Genomic DNA, 17,322 nt, shown 5'->3' on the forward strand with positions numbered 1-17,322 from the left:
TGGCACAACACCGATATGCATGCTGTGTGTTGGTGGCAAATAAAACCAATAATTATTGAAATTGACTTAATTATATTGCATTCGTAATTGAATTTTATGTCGAAACAGGTAATAATATGAGAACAACAAAATAAATAATGATTCTGTTGTGACGTATTGCATCTGGCGCACAGATCTTTCGGACGGCACCCCGTCGTAAATAAATAACATAAATATTCCATAATGCTATTATATACACAAAACACTATAGTAGACGTGTGATACGGGATATTATAAACTTAAAAAAACTTTACAACTAATTAACACTTCTCATAAGCGTTTATACAAAAATTTGCGGCTACGCTGGCATTTACAATGCAAATACTGGCTTTGTACATTAAAAATGTTTCATTTTAACAATTATGAACTACCTAAAGATGATAAGAGTAATTTTTAATTAGATTTAGAGACGGAAAAATAATGACAATTTACAAATTGTTAATGTTCGTATCAATAATTCAGTATCTATTTATTATTTAAAGTTACCTATTATATACGTCTTTAACGTAAAAATTTACGTTGCGACTGGTACAGGTCAACGTAGACAGCACTATTCTGATACAGATCTTTGCCTCTAGACCACAAAGTAAAAACCAAAATTTAAAAGGTACTTTTAACAACATTAAGTAAAAACGAATCGAACTTAGGACCAATCATTTTTAACTCCTTAAAAGTTATCATTTAAAACAGTATCACTGTTTCACTATACAAGTCTTATTCATTGCATGAGTACCCCAAAAAGGTACGCTAACGAATAAAAGCCAAGGCTTACCTAAGAGTAAACGTAACTAAGAAATGTTAACACGTTAATATCTGTTAGCTCAGAACTCCATTATATAAAAACAAACTTAAATTGGAGATTCTCTCTCGTATCTCTATCGGTCGTATCTTAACGGAATTTAAATAAGACCACCTCGAAAGCGCCTCTTGTCATGAAGACTGATTTATGACCTTTTCCCGGTCGGAGAAGAGACAGAGATCAAACAGGTGTGAAAAAGACCAACGCTATAACTATGGCAGTAACACTGGTATGAACTTGGTAGTTTCACTGTGGGGGGTGTGCGGGTCTCAGAAGCCGCGCGAGTACGTGGCGTCCTCCTACCAATTTGAGCTGTTGACCGTCCATTAGGACGCTTCGTACCGTATTAACGGCACTAGGTGTCGCCACTGACGTCACCGTGCCTGCCTGTGAAAAAAAGCAATATGTAGAAAAAAAAATAGTTATATTTGAATCTTTAAATGAATCCGGAATATTTCAGCGTATATAGTTTGACTGCACTGCCCTTTCGGTACTTAGGCAAAGGTTTCCTAGATTATTTGAATCGTAGGTGACGTCGACGAACTCAATGTTTAAAATGCACGGAATCAAATGGGTGACTTTCATGTTGTATCAAAAATTCCGACGACAAACCTTTACAAATAATCCATATTATCTTTAAGACACCTTGCATTATTATTATTAATACTGCATGTTTAATATTTAAAAGACAATATTCAGAAACACCCTTACAAACGTGGGTGTTAAAATTTGTTCATAGGCTAGCAACAAATTTGTTATAAGAAATTTAGATGCTGTATATCCTGATGATTATACATTGCAATCTTGGGAATAATTAAAAAACTTTCATGATGATTCGCCATAAACCTGCTAACTACAAAACTGCTAAAACAAAAAAGAAATCGGTAAGCTAAAAAAGTGTGAAATTAGCAATATTTTATTTATTACTTAATACAATACGATTATAACCGATCTATGTACATACATATGTAATACTATCACCTAACAAATTACTATTATAGGTATTAGTGTATAAATGAAAAGGAAATGTTATGTATGAGATATAAGTTATAATTATAAATAGTAACATTCTAATCATAAAATGTGTTAAGTAATTAACTTATCAAACATGCAATAATTTTATGTTTATTTAAATTTCATGCGATTTAAGTTCAATTCAATTGGCGCTTCAACCCAGAAAACCGTAGAAACAAAACATGCAAATCGCCGGTAATTCACCTGTTGTATTTTGATTCCTTGAGGAAGTTTAACTTGTTGTATCGGATTGACCTAAAATATAATTTTATTAACTATTATAATGTCTTACATTTTGTGATTTGTTAGATCAGTTTCCCAATATCGTTATTTTCTAGTGGCAAAATTTCCGTTCGCATTTCTTCCCGAAAGCTTTTTTCTCACTATATTTTTACTTAAGCTTATTTTCACAGTAGCGTGTTTTTCCAATCAGAATCGACACAGACACAGTTTTGGCCCTCAGGGCCGATGTAAACTTAACATAACCTAAACCTACACTATGTTTCTGTGTCGACTCTGATTTGGAAAAAACGCTACTGTGAAAATAAGCTTCAGTAAAAAAGCATATTGGGAAAAAATGCGAACGGAAATTTTGCTACTAGGAAATAACGATTTTGGGAAATTGGTCTAACAAACCCATTGAACTTTATGTCATTTATGAGAGTTCGATGTTACATTACAATATGTCCTATATATAGGACACTCGGCCGTAGGAGGAAAACATATAAATGTAAAAACAAAAATTAAAATACCCACCTGTTGTAATTTCAACACGGGTGCAGAAGCAGTTGGCGTTGTAACGGTCTGCGAACCTGAAATAAAATATAAATAAAATAAAACAGTGCAATTAACGCATTCACTGCCGCCGATGCATATATGCGTTTTCGGAACTTCACCCAGTGCCGCTGTCATAATTACCTATTCACACATTTTGTCAGTCAGGTGGCAGTGAATGCATTAACATATTTTCAAAAGCTCTAGTTAAAATTATACGAACCAATGTTGCTTAGTACTATAGTTTGCGACGAACTAACCGCGCCGCTCGACGTCACCCGAATAGCACTACCGTCGCTTTGCTGAAAATAGAAATAATACTAAATTATAATCTTGTTTGAATTGTTGAGAAGACATCATTTTAACCTATGGATACCTAATACTTTCATTAGGAGAAATGCAAAAAATCATAGTCCAGTCGTTTTTCGTAAGATCGTAATTCAATGCAGTTTTTTTGATTACTCTTAGTTCTTTTAGTTCCTTTCTTTACATACGAATTATTTTTTTTTGTACTGCCAAAGAAACTACTGTGAATAATGTCGATAATGTCGGGTGTGTTTTTCAACTCTTCTAAGTTGTTTTATTATGATCAGTATTTCGTCGCCTTTCCACTTCCTCCTGTTTTTGACGGCGGGGTCGGCGGGTCCGTGCAGTATCGAGGAGCGTCATGGTTGAATGTCCTCGATTCCAGGGCGCTCCCATAACGGCAGAGTGGACAAACGCCAATTTGTTTTTAGAGGGTATGCTCCTTAAAGTAAGAAGGCCCCACATAACTTTCCACAGAAAGCACGCATAAAGCATTTTCACATCGCAAAAAAAAAGGGTACCTGCAGTATGATGTTATGCAGCGGCTTGGCGGCGGCCAGTAGAAGCGGGCGCGCGGGCGCGAGCACCCGCACGGCGCCGCGCGCGCGCACCGCGCCGCCCCGCGCCCCCCGCGCCCCCCACGCCCGCCGCGCTCACCACGCGCCCGCCCATCATGCTCTCCAGGGATATCATCTGACCCTGCACACACGAAGAAGTTGTAGTATTTTTGTAAGGGATATCATCTGACCCTGGCAAAAATGCTGTAGATTACAAATACAAACAAAAATTATAGGTCGTTATTTTTAATTACCTGTGCATTAGTGAGAAGTTTGGCCACGATCGGTTGAGCGGGCTTGTCCGCCACGCCTTGCGTCCGCACGACTTGCGCCATCGACTTGGGCGTCTGGTTGGCGAGCTGCACGGTCTGCCCGCTGGCTAACTGCAGCGTCTGACCGCTCGACAGCTGCACGGTTTGACCGCTAGGCAACTGCAAAGTTTGCCCGCCAGAGAGTTGCACCGTCTGCCCGCCGGCCAGTTGAACGGTCTGCCCGGTCAGCTGGACCGTCTGCGATCCTAACTGAAGACCGGCCGGCATCTGGACGCTCTGTCCGGAAAGATGCACGTTCTGTCCGCCTAATTGCACGGTCTGTAAATTTCTGCCGGCCAGTTGCACGGTTTGGCCGCTCGGGAGTTGGACCGTTTGAGGGAGAACGTTCTGTCCGGAGACTTGGACGCTCTGTCCGCCGGGCAGTTTGACGGTGTGCTGGGCGAGCTGGACGCTCTGCCCGGCGAGGTGGACGCCGGAGGTGGCGAGCTGGACGGTCTGGCCGGTGAGTTGGACGGTGGAGACGGGGATGTGGACGGAGGGGGCGGGCTTGGCGGCGCGGGCGGGGAGGAGAGAGGAGAGCTGCAGCGCGCGCGCGGCGAGCTGCACGGCCTGTCCGCCCGGCAGGTGCACGGTCTGGTTGGCGGCTAGCTGCACGGTGCGCCCGCCCGCCAGCTGCACGGTGCGCGTGCCCGCGCCCGCCCCCGCCGCCGCCCCGCGCCGCGCCCGCGCCCGCCACCGTTGCCGCGCTCACCATCGTCGCCACGCTGCCCGGACCCTAAACACAAACACGAATATACCTACAAAGCTTGAAGTAATTGGTTCCATCCCCAGTCAGAGCATATACATACTTCATACATCAATTAATGAACATGTCAGTTCCAATAGGCCCTTATAGGCCTGATAGAAAAACAATATAACAACCACGCACAGTAAATGAACAATAACAACTCCAGCTAAGAGAGACGACGTGCCCACCAAACCATCCCGCCGGAGCCGCACCACAGAGCGCCTACCCAGAGTAGATGTTTGGATAAACAAGTTTTTTCTCAGGTCTTGGGTATTTAATATTACTTATTATGTACTTATATTATATTATACTTATTATATATACATATTATATTATATTATATTATATATCATTAAGTTTAGTATACGTATCTATCTATTAAAATATGGTTTTTATCTGTAGCCTACTACCCATAGCACAAACTTTGCTTAGGTACTTTAGAACCAGATCAATGGTGTTAATTGTCTGAACTTAGCCATGCGTACCTGAGCAAGCGTCGTGATCGAGCTGCTATTCGGAACTGAGGCTCGCTTTTTCGCCGTCGTCGTAGAAGCTGTAAGTAAAATAATGGCGTAAAAATACATTGTTGTGCATTAAATATAGATTTCGTATACTTTATACTGTAATTTACCTTGCTGCATGAGCGCCCGCGGCGAGATTAGAGATTTGCCGGAGGCTGGCGTCGCGGGACTCAGAACTCGAACCACGCCTCTTCTCGAGTTTGCAGGACCCTGAACAAGCATCAGTATTAAATATAACCATAATATTCTCTTGTCTAACCCCATTTTATATTTGGAAATGTGATTGATACATCTCATCATCATCTCAGCCTATATACGTCCCACTGCGGGCACAGGCCTCCTCTCAGAATGAGAGACCTTAGGATGTAATAGGGATGTTGACACCACCAATCAACTGACGTACTTTTTATGAGCTGTCAAAACACAATTCTCCCATAGAGTTTCAATGGCAATAGCGACTTATGACGTCATAAGTCGCTATTTGTTCGCCAACTCAATCAACTAACAATTTATTTGTTTTAAAGCAACAAAAAATCTAACTTTACAGTAAATCGAAAATTAATCTGGTTTTCAGGGCTAAAATAAAGCGTTTTTTTACTGGAGTCGTGCCTTCGAATTATTTTTTAATGGCGTCAACATCCCTATTGCCACGTGGACACAGTGTGAATTGGGAACTTCACACACTTCGATGGTGTTCATCTTCGCAAGTGTGTTTTTTTTTCACAATATTTTCCTTCACCGCAAAACTGGCAATTCTGGCACCAAAATTCCGAGAATCCACGACCCTCTGCTTCAGAGGGCACAGGGCCAACCTATAGGCAATAACAACTTAAACATGTAACTTAGTAAGTAAAGAACTAGATATCAAATGCAAAAAGTAGCAAGTACCTGCGAAATGGGTGTAGAAACAACCGCCGTTACTGTAGTTTGAACTGCTGGCGGCCTTATAAGCAACGACCTCGTGCCTTGGTTTACCTGCTAGTGATAAAACAGTACCCACGTTATAGGTTAAACTATAAGACATATAAGCGAAATGTAAAACAGTACACACGTAAGTAAGTTATATGACGTATAAGTAAAATGTATATAGGTAGAGTTATTCACGATGGCGCGTGTCGTGGTTCTTATTACAATGTCATTAATGTCTAATTTTTAGAAAATCACACTAAGTATAAATAGGGCTGTATAAATACCTTAGTTTGACCAGGATGTAGCGTTATGGACGTCACTGGCTGTACGACCGAAACCGCGGGTACCGTTGGTTGGCTTACGACTATTGAAACAGGTATCTAGAAGGAAAAGGCACCTTTCAGAAATTGTTTTATAGTGAAGTATCGGAGTAATTACAGTTGCTTCTAAATTTTTCATCGTTTTTTCATTGATATCTCTGGACCGAAGAAGTCTATTACATTTATAAAATAGCCCGTATAAAATATAAAAAAATATTGAAGCGAAAATTATCGTCAAACTTAATAAGCTGTAATACCTATTTAAACAATCTTTGTCGTTCCACAAATATTAGGTAAAAATGTACATAAACATTCTGTCTTATATTTTACTGAAACAAGGGTTGAAATAGGTATCAAATGAAAAAAATATTGTTTTTTTGTGTAAATCCCACAGTGATACCAATACCATGGTTTTCAAATGTTGTAAATGGACTCTTTATGAAGGACCATTTCACCCCGTTTCCGCTATACGGGTATTTTTGTAACATTGGGTATGAAGTTAACATACTTTTGTTTTCGTTTTTCTTCGTTTTGATAATTTGCATGTTTATCACGAGCAGAATTTGTATCTAGTCGAGTCCCAAAATATTTTTGTAAGTGAGCAAAATTTCTCTAGATTTCTAGTATCAAGTTTCTTAACACTAAAACAATACTTACTGGAGCCTGAGGCACTTCAACTTTCTGCAAAGGCCGCTGCCTTATCAACGGCGAGCTCTGAGGCGGTGGCACCACACACGGAGAAGACTTTGGCAACTGGACAACTTGAGCCACCTGCTTTACCACTGGATTCGGCTTCGGCGACGGAGGCAGCACATTCTGCTTCACAGGCACTTTGACTGGTTGATTCACCGATGACGCATTAGTTTTCTGCACTTGTTTAACGACATTAACGGTTTTTGGCGTCGCTTTTACTACTTGCTTAGCGGGTTGCGTGGTAACGTTAGCTTGTTTGGCTGCCTGCGCTATGAGGTTGCTTTTGACCGCCTGCGCGACTAAGCTCGCTTGTTTAGCCGACTGCGCCATTAACGCTGGTTTCACTTGAGGCATCGCTTTTTGAGTCGCCGGTTTCGTTTGCGCAGTATTCGTTTTAGGTTGAGTTGGAGCGGTTTTCGGTTGCGTCACGTTTATTTTCGGAGTTTTTGGTTTGGTTGGTTTGGGTTTGGGGGTGGGTTTGGGTTTGGGCGGGGGTTGTGGTTGGGGTTGCGTCAGCGTGGCCTGCATGAGCAGCTGGGCGGAGGAGAGGGTGGGGGCCGCAGGGGACGCCCCGCTGTCGTCAACGTCCACGTCGCTGTCTGAGACGTTGTCGATCACTTCTTCTACCGTGCCCACTTCTAGCTCCATCTGCGTTAAAGAAACAATTTTATATTGCTGTAAATATCACGAAATTTTAAATTACCTACATCGTATCTTATGGGCGGTAGTTAAGGAATTAGGAACAAGAGTCTACCGAAACATTTGTGAGTTAAAAAAACGCTGTCATGGTGTAACGGACATAGAAGAAGAGACTCATATGTGACGTCGGTGACTACTAACGGGAGTATAATATGTGTCGCAACTTACGGCAGGGGGTGGCGTGAGCGGGCGCGGGTCGCGGCCATGGGCGGGCGGCGCGGCGGGTGGGGCGGGTGCGGCGTGAGCAGTGGGCTTGCTCCGCCCGCGCGCCGTGGACTTGATCCAGTCCTCCTCGCTCCTGCACACGATTGTACCGGTTAATACAATACAATGATTCTATATTGAATACCAGCACATACAGATGTAGTCTATGGCGAGCATTGGCAGGCAATAGGCAGCAGGGTAGCCGCTAGTGCTGGTGGCGTAATGCTGCGGCGCAAGCTATCAACTGCCTACCCTGAAATCGGGTGTGTTCAGAACTCTATTTTAGTACTGTCAATGGTACTAGTGGAAACACACCTGAAATCGACCCAATGCACGCTGAAGTGTAGTGAATAATGTTTTATCTACACCCATATAGTAAATCTTTCATTATGCGTCCAAAAACCATAGCCATGATAAGCCGTAAGAGCTGCTTCTGGTGAAACCGTTTGTCTCAGCCTTTTCAAGGCAAATTGTCATTTTGTTCTTTTTTTTGCTTTGTTGTTGTTTCAAGTTAAAGTTAAAAATAATTCCTTTGTCTGTTTTATTTATTTAAGTACTTACATTAACACCTATGGATAAGTTACTGGTAGAACAGGTCAGTAATGCAATGCAGGTCATTTATCATCGGTTTCGGAACCCATCTTAGAGTACTTATAATATGTGTGTAGATAAAATATTGTATGCAACTGTACGCAATCAGGCCTTAAAACACTCATGTGAAAACGACACTCGTGTTTTAAGGACCCCTATTACGTAACAGTTGCATAAACTACTATTTCAATCGTATTTTATCGATTAAGTTCGTATTTATCTTGTTTTCTCAATTAGCTTCAGTAAACTTCAGTACAGTATCATTACTTGGAGTTAACGATTGACAGATGCGCGTGCCTTCTGTCAATTTTCAACTTTGACGTCATACAAATAAAATAGTTTTTACATAATCTGTAAACGTGGGTAGCGGTATACTAAAAATGGCTTTATTTGTATGACGTCAAAGTTGAAAATTGACTGAAGGCACGCCCATCTGTCAAGTGTTAACTCGAATTAATCAAACTGTAAGCTAGTTGAGAAAGCAACATTAATACGAACATTTCCGACAAAATACGATGTATAATTATCTTTATAGGTATGTTTATCCAATGGCCATTGTACAAGCTTTGTTTAGTTTGGGACTAAGTTAATTGCTGCATAATATTTTTATTTATTTACGTTACATACACATACAGTCAACAGCAAATATATCGACATGGCCAAATTTCCAGAATATGTATAAGCATACCTCCTTAATGTTAAGTGCATTAAGTCGTGTACTTATACATATTTTTGTAATTTTGGCCGTGTCGATATCTTTGCTCTTGACTGTACCTGCGAATGAAACAGTTTACTAAAAGTAAATTGGCTGTAAAACCCTAAATAACAACCTCGGACGTTTCCCGTGATTTATTTATTAGTAAAATAGAGGAGTACGCATGAATGGAATTACAAGTATTGGCGAAGAAGCTAGCCTGATGGGCTTATTTTGTCTCGGGTTACCTGTTCCGATGCAGATAGGTCCAGATGGCAGTTCTCTGGTCGTACTTCACGACAGGATCACGCTTGGCCGATAGCAGGCGATCCAGTGCCGTCGACAATGCGCTAAGCAATGCCTGGTCGCTGCATGCCGCTATCCATTGTGACATTCTGTAGGGGCGACAGACAAGGGTAACTTTAGTAGGGAGGGATGTTTACAATTTCGTAAACATTTGATTGATTTTTTCAACGTCAAAGAATACGACGCTGAAATAGTACTCCCTGTTATAAAATTAGACAGCAGAAGAATGGCCTAGTTTTCTAAAAAAAATCTAGTCAGTTAGTCAGTTAAATTATCAGAAAATCATCATCATCATCATCATCAGCCTACAGCAGTCCACTGCTGGGCCTATGCCTCTTCCATGGCGCGCCTCAACATTGTCTTCAGCGCCTCACGTCCATCCACCGCCAGCGACTCTCTTTAACGTCGTCCGTTACCGTGCCTCTGGACGCCCTAAACTACGTTTTCCCGTCCGAAATAAAAAAATAAGAAAAATAAAATATTGGACACGTATTTTTATTTACTTTCGTAAATTTTTATGATTCATATAATTTATTTATTGCATCTTTAAAGGTTTTACAATAATTTAACAGTACATTGTGTCTTAAGGGCGGTAAATAAGGAATTACGAACGAGATTCTATTAGAAGCCCGAAGTTGAAGACTGAGAGCTTTAATGGGTCGATGTTCGTAATTTTAGTACCACCCGTGCGACATACAATGTTTTTCATCACATTTGCGAGTATTTTTTTTATTTTTTTTTATTCTACTGGATGGCAAACGAACAAAGGGGTCTCCTGATGTTAAGAGATCACAACCGCCCATACACACCTGCAACACCAGGGGCATTGCAGATGTGTTGTCAATCTAGAGGCCTAAGATGGGATACCTCAAGCGCCAGTAATATAAAAAAAAAAGCAGAAAAAAAACAAATATTTTTTCAAAAATTGCCCATACCGCTGACTGCGCTCCTCTATATTTTATGCTATTATAAAGGTATGTGGTTAATTGTGGGTATATACTGTTTTCATCACACTTGCTCGTTAATGATATTATTCCATGCCTGTATACTAAAGGACAATGGCGTTCGGCGTCAGTCTCTCGTTAGTCGTTAGTAACGTGTCGGACTCACTTGAGCAGCGTGAGCACGTCGTGGCGCGTGCCCTCTCCGTTGGGCAGCCGCGCGACGGCGTCCCGCACCAGCGCCAGCAGGCTGGCGTGCCGCGGCCGCTGCGCCGCCAGCAGCGCGCCGCCCGCGCCGCCCAGCCCCGCGCGCGCGCACGGACCCACCACCGACCGGTACCTGCACGAGAGAAAACGCACTTCAAACCACGTGATGATGGCTCCTTCATTTACTTATTAAGTAAGCTAAGCGTCCAGTCCACTGCATCGGAATCGAGCCGTACGGAGCGGACGAATTTGTGCACTGGATCGGCATTTCTGCTACCATAAGAATAAGAAATCTCTACCAAGCAACAAATCCGTCCGCTCCATAAGGCTCGTTTCCAATGCAGTGGACGCTTAGCTTTACTGTTTACCCGAGGCTTCGCGCGCGTAAACATACAGCAGTTGAATCAAAATTCCGGAATTTTAACAAGGACCTCGGTGCGGTGCACAAGTGCACAGTTTAGCGCGGGCGCTACGTGCTTAAATTTAATGTCATCTAATAGAGCAGCGCCGCGCAGCCACTTTCAAATGACAGTAAACTTACCCATGCTGAATGTAAGTGAATGGTTTTGCGGCAGCGGCGTAACGTTTCCGCTCTTGAGCACGAAAATCTGCGATTTCCGCACTTGTCAGTGGCCGTACTACCCACGACGTTGGATACCTGAGAACACACAAACGAATGTTACAATAACGCTCGGAACTCGCGTCCTAACAGCTTTGCAGTTGGAAGAGGTTAGACCAGCCCCCTGTACCACAAAAGTTACAAGTGCTACAATGCTACAAAATTGTTAAGTTTCTCTTAGTAAAACGTAACAATTTTGTAGAATTGTAGCACTTGTAACTTCTGTGGTACAGGGGGCAGGTGGTACAATCAAAAATTCTTGCACGTTACGTTACGATTAGTTGTACCTCGGGGGTGGAGGTTCATCCGTTGGTGGAGTAGGAGAGACAGCACGAAACCATCGCTCGCACAGTCGACCTAGGATAGCATCGCAATCCCTCCCTGCGCCAATCCACTGGTACATCTATAAACCAGTGACGGAGCATTATTCGAAGTGATCATTTCAACCATCTCATTTTTCTGGACACTTTTCTGTAAAACTCACTTCACTTTTCCGAAGATTCTGATATATTTTTTTAGTAATCTGGTAACATACAGGAACCAGGAACTCGAACAAATAATCGACAACAACATCAAAATCTACAGCCAATTCGTAAAAAAGGGGGCCAGAAAATGAGGCGGTTAAAACGGTCGAATAATAAATAACCCTGACTCCATTGTGAAGCTTCTAAAAGAATTTAGCAGTTGAGCTTGGGGAAGCACAGATAGCGTCAAGTACTATGATCCGAATTGAAGAATGAGAGAGAGAGAGAGAAACGTTTATTTACACATATTCAATACACATAAAAACCACGGATGACTTACATCCGTCTTCCACTAACAGTGCGAATTTTGTTTTTATAATTGTCTAACAGAATTTCTTGTACCTAAATAGAATTTTTGAATTAGTAAAATTACCTGCGTTTCAGGTATATATTGTAAATATGGCACAAAATCGTCAGGATGGGGTCCCCTTTCGCCAGCAAGAAAGTCCAGGGCTGAATCTAGTTCAGCGCACCAGTCATCTGACACTGAAAAAAAAAATACACCAATATTAAAAAGAGGCGGTCTCTTGGGAATCCAAATAAATTCTCGTCGGTGATGGGAGGTTGACTAATCTTCGCTTTGCCGACGACATTGTCCTATTCTCTTCATCAGCTCAAGAACTTGAGGAAATGCTACAACAACTTAGCACAGTCAGCGGTCAGCAGTCGCTTCAGTTTGGATTGATGATGAACATGTCAAAGACCCAAATCATGACCAATGACACGAAACATAGGATACAAATACATGGGCAAACAATACAGTATATCGACGAGTATAATCTACTTGTAGTCTCTTTCAACAACGGGCAGGCCATGGAAATAGAAAATGCTTGGAAAAGCTACTGGTCCCTGAAAGAGAACATGAAGGGGTTCCTGACACTGAAGCGTAAACTCGTGGACATGTGTCAATTGCCCGTCCTGACCTATGGTTTGACTGAGAACCAGAAATTAAAACTGAAGGTTTGCCAACGAGCTATGGAGCGCAGCATACTGGGGGTTCAAAGAATTGATTGAATCCGAAATACCACATTGCGCTCTAAAACTCGAATCGCTGATGTTGGGAAAGTGACCACCAAGCTTAAATAAGATTGGGCCGGGCATATCTGCCGGATGCACCCTAAAAGATGGACGCACACAGCCACATGGTGGGTGCCGCTCGACGGCCACCGACGGCAAGGCAGGCCGAGGCGTAGATGGCGAGACGACCTGGACGCAGAACTGAGTGAGTGGCCGGATGTAGCTCTGGCTGGATAGGGAGATGTGGAGGTCAAGAAAGTAGGCCTTTGCCCAGCAGTGGGACACACATATAGGCTAATATAATAAAAAAAGAGGCTAAAAAATGTATTTGCAAATAAATAATAATTGAATTCAGGTATGCAGCATGAGTATTTATTTGTAGTCATACATTTTTTTTTTAGACATTCACATCTGATTCATTCTTGGTTTGTTCACTTTAAAATGCAAACAAATTACTTTCAAAATTATATAATAGTGCAACCCATATAATTTTTCTTTCAACTTACAGCTGTACCACGTATTAAGGGGCGCAATCGGTGACCTCATGACTGCCGTACATCTCGCATGTAGCTGTTGTTTTGAAGCCCTGTGCGCAGTCCGAGCCGGGAACAGCGCCCTGACGAGAGACAGGAAGTTGGCATGTGTTGTCTCTGTTAGGGCTTCGTCAGTGTCTGGCTCATCTGTTTCCTCTGGAGGCATGTCGCCTGTATCATCTGCTAGTTCCACAGGTAGTGCCATCATATCTGTTAAATATTATAGTTTTATCTGCAGGCTAAAATAGCTACTTGAGCACTTCTGGATTCATAACAATGAATGGTAAACAACCACTTTAAAAGATGGCACGTCCCAGTAAGGGCTAAATTAGTAGTTATACTAGACTTGAATATGTTGTTTAAGTATATGACACTAAAGAATGGTTTTCAATGCAAATGGACCAGACTCATTAATGACTTAGTTTAACTTACATCTACCAACTTAATAGATGTTCGGTGTAAGTACTTTCATGCAGCTGAGCATCAAAAGTAGCTGCATACTTTTCTACTTTGTTGTTTTAGAGCAACATACTTTACTTACACCATACAAAAACAACAAAGTAAAAAGTAATCTGCTACTTTTGATGCTGACTATACATTCACCTGAGTCTATAATCCACTCAGCTTGCTGTTTAAATTGGGCTTACTGGGACTATTTAGAATACAATTAATATGTTTCTTGCTTACCAATTCCATCCAGATCTTCAATTTTGATGGGCACCGGTTGAACAAGTCGTGCAGCATTTTGCAATGCCAAGGATGGATCCATTGGCTCTTGCTTTATGACACTTTCCAGCTTAGGATCGTTGTAGTTTACACTGCAAATAAACCAGATTAATTGTATTAATAAGCAAGCACATTATAATTTTCAACTGGTTTATTTTTTAAGTGATTAATGGTATATAACTCACTTGGTTGTATCTGAATACTTAGGGTCTACAATTTCTTGCTTGATTTCAACACTATCAACTAATTTTTTGGGATGTTTGGCACCCACTGACTCCACAAAGGAGCTTTCAGAATCTGACTCTTCTTGTTCACATTTAATCTTAATATTTGGTAACAGGGGTTTAGTTTCAACACTCTCTTCCTCCTTTCTTTTAACTGCTTTGGCATCAGATTTCATGTGTTTCTGGTTTGAATCTTTCTTTGGTCCCCTCTTTAGTTTTTGTGGAGGCATCTCAGATTTCTGTCCTCCAAACATTAGTTTCTTTGCGCCATTGACAAGAGCTACTCTTTGTTTTATATCCTCTAGAGTTAAGCCTGTTGTGTTCAGTTCTGGATGGTTCTGCAATTAATTAAGAATTAAGAGCTAGCTATACTTGTTGTGGAAATACCTATATTTAATAGAGATGCACCGGGTACCCAGGTAGGATCCGGTACCCGGCGGTTTCGGCACTTTTTCAGGATTCGGCCGGATCCCGGATAATGATGCCGGATAACGGGTATGTAATAAAAAAAGAAACTAACTGTTTTCATAGGTAAATATTTATTAAACTTTGTATTGAAAACAACTTATAATTTTAACAAATTTTAGTATTAAATCAAGTCTTTATTTCTCATTTATTAATCATTATTATAGTAACTAGTCATTGAAATCCATTTATTAAAGTATTAATTTGTTAAATTTTTAATTTCAAGTGAATAATCAAACTTCAAATTCGGCAGATTGTGATGTAAAACACAAGTCACACTCTTTGCCTCACCCTGCACCGCTTAGCCCTTCAGAGCAGTGGATTTTAAAGATATTTTAATCCCGGGTACCTATTACCCATTACCCGGCAAACCCAGGATCCGGCCCATCTCTAGTATTTAACTAAATGTAAATAAACTTCAGCTGCCAGATTCGGTAAATTCAAGGATTTTAAACATTTTACTTATCTATCATTGTAATAAAAACTAGACTAGTGTATTTCAATACAGAAATGTAAATGTTTAGATAGTATATTGGGGGAATTTTAATATTTAAGACACTGATTGATGTTGTTTTGTTTACATTTAGTTAAATACCTATCCAAACCAAGTATAGGCGTGCATTGGGTGAAATCCAGGGTATGGGTATTGGGCCTACTTACCCTGGTGTGGGGGTGGCTGCATGGTGCTGCACATTAGCACTGCCCACCCCATTGACTCAATGCACACCTATATCTAGCATACATCTCGAGTCAACCATACATCTTTTACTTAACCATTGTTAGGCACTAACAGAATTAGAAAAGAAGCGTGTTACAACTATAAACTGACAGTGCAGTGGTCAAGCTTGCTGCATACATATCTTCAAGATCTAATGATAACTGGTTTTGTTGTTATTGAAACCAAATGTAGAATTGTTATTAACATAAAGATGTTAAGATGATGCATGTCAGGTTGGCAAAGGCCAAGTAAATAAAAACAAAATACACATATAGCTTAAAATTAAAACCTGTATGGGCTTAGCCAACTTGAATGTAATTAAAATTATCTTATTTGGAACTATTCAAAACAAGTTGTTACCTCTCTATACTGTCTCCTTGCCCTGTGAGCTGCAAGAACGTTCTTAAGACAATCCAAAGAGGTTGGATGTGAAGATTCTATCCCTCCAAGAGTGCCAGATACATTGGTGTCTATATTCTGCAAATGTACAATATTTTATACAATCATTTTTGATCCAATTGGCACCATAGAAGTATCCAGTGATATTAAAGGAAAATTCTGTACCTGACCAGTGTGCATTTGTTTTCGTTTTTTATTAGATGGTTCCGGAGGCCCCTCAGGATAGTTTTCATCCTCAGATTCATCACCGCCTACCTCACTTCTGATTGCAGCCAACTCCTCAAAATACCTCTGTCTAGCTCTTAAATATAGTGGTTTGTAGTTGTTTTTGCTTGAAGATTTTTGCGGTAATGGAGACAAGCGAGGTGTTGGGCCTGGAGGGGCTGCCTTTGTTGCAGCTAGCAAGCGCTCGCGAGATATCAAAACTTCAGGCATTAGTTTAGCATAGTATGATTTTATCTGAAAGTAATCAAGACAAATGAAGATACAGTCAAATTTGTTGTGTATGTTTTGTAAACAAAACATTTTTTGTTTATTTAAATAATTCATTACCTTATGCTTCTGTTGTTTAGCTCTAGCTTTGAGCAAGAACTTTCTCATCTTAGCAATATCTGGTCTGTAATTACCCTGTTTTAAGTTATTGTAAAATACTTCTAGAGGTGAAGTAAAATGAAAGGGCTCATGATCAAAGAGCATCTTGATAGTCTTCTCCTTTTCCTCTTCCTCGTTTTGTGTAAACTGAGGCAGATACTTCATGAGATGCTCCTTGTGTTTGTCTTCTAAAGCTTCCCAAGTTTTACAGGAGAAGAACTCTTTGAAGAGTGTGTGGTTCTCGCATAGGTCCTGCGGCAACTCGAGACTCTGTCCGAGCACGCGCACGGGCTCTGTCGGCTCGTCGTCGGGCTCCGAGCTGCCGCTGCCGCTCCCGCTCGCACTGCAACTGTCGGACGAGCTGCTGCTCTCGCCGCTGTAGCTCTGCTCACTCTCCATCTTCTCCTCCATCAAGAAACCGCTTCGGTGACGCCCAACCACTTCCGTAATGCACAAATTACCTTGCTCACTCGCGATAACGACGATTCTCCGCACACTTCATTGAATAATCGCGTTGTTTTGCCAATGTTTACGAAATACCGAAAACAACGGTGCGCAGAAAAATCGTATAGACAGCCATGAAGTTATTTTGAACGGTCGTCGAATCTCTTTTAAAATAAAATAGAACGCGCACGCCAAATCGTAATGTTTCATACATACTATGCGCCAGAACGGCACATTACGATGAGAAAATAGCTTGACAGCCAAGTACAGCGACATTTTGCTCGTGTTCGAGTGGAAATTTAAAAGCTAATACGTTTTGTCTATGTAGTTTGTTTGTGGATTTTAGTCAATATTTGCGCATGGCAGCACTGGCTGTCATAAACAAAAATGTCTTTCCTACCACAGATAAACAATACATACACATTATTT

The 17,322-nt window shown here is 41.2% G+C and overlaps 1 protein-coding gene across 1 annotated transcript; it reads right to left on the reverse strand.

Annotated features, from left to right (window-relative positions):
• Nucleotides 1–52: 52 nt before the first annotated feature.
• LOC141429679 (uncharacterized) lies at nt 53–17,184 on the reverse strand. The gene is given in 26 exon segments (XM_074090109.1): nt 53–1,225; nt 2,057–2,107; nt 2,609–2,664; nt 2,850–2,928; nt 3,454–3,525; nt 3,528–3,578; nt 3,581–3,631; nt 3,744–4,460; nt 4,462–4,536; nt 5,034–5,101; nt 5,180–5,279; nt 5,958–6,047; nt 6,263–6,358; nt 6,956–7,639; nt 7,859–7,988; nt 9,428–9,574; nt 10,596–10,766; nt 11,175–11,291; nt 11,540–11,655; nt 12,150–12,262; nt 13,300–13,536; nt 14,014–14,144; nt 14,238–14,614; nt 15,820–15,936; nt 16,024–16,317; nt 16,411–17,184. Coding segments are annotated over 26 exon segments (4,731 nt in total). The 5' UTR covers nt 16,861–17,184; the 3' UTR covers nt 53–1,084.
• Between the last annotated feature and the right edge of the window lie 138 nt (nt 17,185–17,322).

Source organism: Choristoneura fumiferana, chromosome 7, assembly GCF_025370935.1.
Source record: "Choristoneura fumiferana chromosome 7, NRCan_CFum_1, whole genome shotgun sequence".
Classification (NCBI taxonomy): domain Eukaryota; kingdom Metazoa; phylum Arthropoda; class Insecta; order Lepidoptera; family Tortricidae; genus Choristoneura; species Choristoneura fumiferana.